Source organism: Drosophila suzukii, chromosome 2L, assembly GCF_043229965.1.
Source record: "Drosophila suzukii chromosome 2L, CBGP_Dsuzu_IsoJpt1.0, whole genome shotgun sequence".
NCBI lineage: Eukaryota > Metazoa > Arthropoda > Insecta > Diptera > Drosophilidae > Drosophila > Drosophila suzukii.
The window spans coordinates 9,966,709-9,969,996 of record NC_092080.1 but is presented as its reverse complement, the minus strand read 5'-3'; the positions used below and the strand labels follow the sequence as shown (position 1 = coordinate 9,969,996).

Sequence of the window (3,288 nt, the reverse complement as noted above, 5' to 3'; positions counted from 1 at the left end):
GTTAAGTTTTTGAAATAAACAAGATAAATACCCCCAATTTAAATTCAAGCTCATTAAAAATATTTTCAGCTAAAAAAATTGCATTATATTTTTAAGAAAATTTTCAACTCAAATGAAAACTTCAACATTTTCTCTGTGTATAAAATTTGTATAGTTTTGAGGTATATGCAACCATAGATTCGGCATATTTCATACTTACTTACTTACCAGGTAAAGTATCTCAAACCGATAAGCTAGTGATCCAATAAGGATGCCCATTCCACAACCATGGGAATGGAATTGTCGCCACTTCGTGCACAAGGCAAAAATACGGTGGCTAATGAGAGGCATAATCAACTGCCCATATTGCATACACAATTGATGCCAATGCCCGGAACACGGCCAATAAATATCAACAGCCACACAAATTTGCCTCTTGGCCAACTGGCAACTTCGAAAAAAAGACGAAAAACCAAAAAAAAAATGAAATAACCAAAGCCGTGAGCCAAGAGAGCCGCCAACAAAAGCGCACATAAATCAACGATCAAGACAATTGCGGTGTAATAATTTTAACTTCTTTAAGTCGGCAGCCAGCCCACACCGCACACCACGGCGCACCACCCTGCACCACTCTGCACCACCGACTCCACTTCCAGTCGATCCGATTCGGCGGGGGCCCATAAAAATAACAGCTTATCGGCAAGAAGAATCGTGTCGTGGCACGCCTACCAACTCAAAAAGGCATTAAAATATGAAAACAACAATTGCACACTCGCCGGATTCGAGAGGTAGATCAGGGGGAAGGGGCAGCTCACCTCCGGGGGAAATCAACAGCAGTCTGGGAGTCACAGAGTGGCCGACACGCCCCCTTTTTCCTCATTGTAGGCGTCAGCCGTTGGCAGCGGCACGTTTTCCTCCGTGAAATTCCAAACTAACCCCAACCACCCGCAGCATCGCGAGGCGAGTCAAGTAAGAGGCTAAAACCGAAGATATATGGGTGTATCAGGAGTGGTCCCTCGGCCCCACGCCCCCTCGCCCACTGTCCTTGCCCCCATCGCCCCATTGTTCCACCGAAGGCGGATGAAAGTCGGGGGAGGGATAGGTTTCGTGAGGGAGCGGGCAGTTACAACTTAGTTAGCTCAGCCAGAATTGCAGGCGATATCTCAATTTGGGGCTCATAAAAATAACGAGTAATAGGCCATGTCCAAAGCGAGGTCCAAAAATATAGTTGTTCGACCAGGGGATACTCTTGGAGTAATTTAATAAATTATGAGAGTAATTCATAAAATAATAATGTAATAATTTAAATAACTAATAGTCTTGAATACTATTTTACAACACCTTTAAAAAAGGTTAATTTAGAAACGCACTGTTTAATTTTTAATATTACAAAATGTGTTGCATACTTTTTTGGGCCAAAAGCGACCAAATAACTCTCTTGAAATATCCAAAAGCTTAGGTCAGATTGTTATGAAATTTGGGATGAGAGTTTTGTATATAAATATATATATTAAGCAACGATTTTTTACACACCATCGTTACTGGATCACAACATATTCAGAGTATATGATAATCTAAGGTGGCGAGTGGCTACTGTTCGTCAAAGTAAACGGGGTCTTGGCAGTCATTCTCATTACAGTCATAGCTTTCAACCCATTGACATCCCCATTAAGACACAATAGGTCCGACAAGATCAACACACAACCCCATAGCCCAAAAAAATAAAGCCCCAAAATATCAGCATTTTGGGACCAATTTAGATGTTTGAGGGAATCTAAAACTTTGGATCGCAAAATTGACAATGGCCAGCAGACAACCCACTCTCCGCCAGTTGGCCTACCTTGACGAACTGAAGATGCGGTTGCAGGAGCTTCGCGATCGGCAGGCCAACTTCATGGAGCAGACGGCCAAGATACTCAGTAGGATGAGCTCCTCCAATATGGATGCGGTGGATGCCCAGGCAGTGGCCACCGATCCACCGGAAGGAAGTGAGCATGAGAACACCTCAACGGGAGTGGGTGCTGGGGCCACCAAGGGATCCAAGGGCAATCTGAACATCAAGCAGCTGATCCAGCGCTTCGAGGATCTGCGCAAGACCTCGCAGGTGGGATCAAAGGATCAAATTGATATCCTTCAGATTGTCGGAAAAATTTTCTTAATTTCCATTGCAGGATTTTGGCGATTTGCCCGAGGTTCCCGAGGAGCTGATAAATGTAGATGTGCGCCGTATTCTAAATGGCTATGAAAAACTCATCGAGGAGGGCAATGTTCTTCAGCAGTCCTGGTTTCTGCTCAAGAAGACCACAGAGAGTTGTGCCCGATTCGCCACCGCCAATGGTATGAAATCAGAGGAACGTCCTCCATTGAAGACCAACTCGGGTATCATTGAGGTCTCCTACGTGGTACCAGAACGCAGTCCTCAAGTGGTTAGGATACCACGGGCTAAGGCATCACCATCGCTGCACTCCAATGTGGTGACCAGTTCAGAGATTGTGGATAAGGAAGGAGTGATATACGGTCAAAAAGATGCCAAGTGGAAGAGCAATGCTCGAGATTATGGTAAGAACCAAAAATACCGCTTAAAAAGGGCAGTCCCATGTAGCCTAATCCCAAGCTTTATACAAATCCTAGGTCATGCTCGTTGGGGAGCCTTCATGCAATTGCTTATACGCCTCCTACGTCCTTTCCATGGCTGCGGAAAGAACAAGAAAAATCCAGCCCCGAACTCCTCCGATAGTCCCATTCCCAGCCACCTGCCGGAGAAGAAGCCCATCCACTAGGCCTTTTCAATAGCCAGCCGCACTCACACACAAAATGCGCAAGTGAAGATCCGAACTAAGCCAAACCAATCCCCACATAATCCCACTAAAAATAATCCAATAAAACCAGCCCACACCCAAGAGATGCGTTAATCAATAGCCAACACCACACGTCAGCGTGTCAATATTTTGCCTAATTAATGTGGCCCGGCTTGGGCGCAGTGGCGCATCAATTTCGGGTGTCAAGTGCAATGAGGGGGAACGGGAACGATCGCTCTGTGGGTCCCCTTGGTCCGGATCCGGACCACCATCAGCTAATGTATCTATAGAGCCATAGCCATAGCCGCAGCCACAGCCCAAGTCATGCGATGGCGACGTATGCCAGCAACTGCTGCGCTGACAGCGCATTTTAGTCGCCCATGGAATACCGAAAATAAATCTTGCCCTGTCGTGACACAGAGCGGATGATGCACTGAAAAAATATCCTAAGCCTGAGAAATTATTTTGAGAAATTTCAGAAATTAGATTAAAATTGTTTGTAATAATACAA

At 45.3% G+C, this 3,288-nt stretch overlaps 1 protein-coding gene across 2 annotated transcripts; it reads left to right on the top strand.

Annotated features, from left to right (window-relative positions):
• Positions 1-1,602: 1,602 nt before the first annotated feature.
• Positions 1,603-2,881, top strand: LOC108010110 (uncharacterized). Of its 2 annotated transcripts, none has more exons than XM_017074936.4 (3): positions 1,603-2,083; positions 2,151-2,538; positions 2,611-2,881. In XM_017074936.4, exons 1-3 carry the CDS (start codon positions 1,781-1,783, stop codon positions 2,757-2,759), a joined length of 840 nt encoding a protein of 279 aa, XP_016930425.3. In that variant the 5' UTR covers positions 1,603-1,780; the 3' UTR covers positions 2,760-2,881. The 2 variants fall into 2 exon arrangements, with proteins under 2 accessions (XP_016930425.3, XP_016930433.3); XM_017074944.4 differs by having other exon boundaries at positions 2,594-2,751.
• Positions 2,882-3,288: the final 407 nt, after the last annotated feature.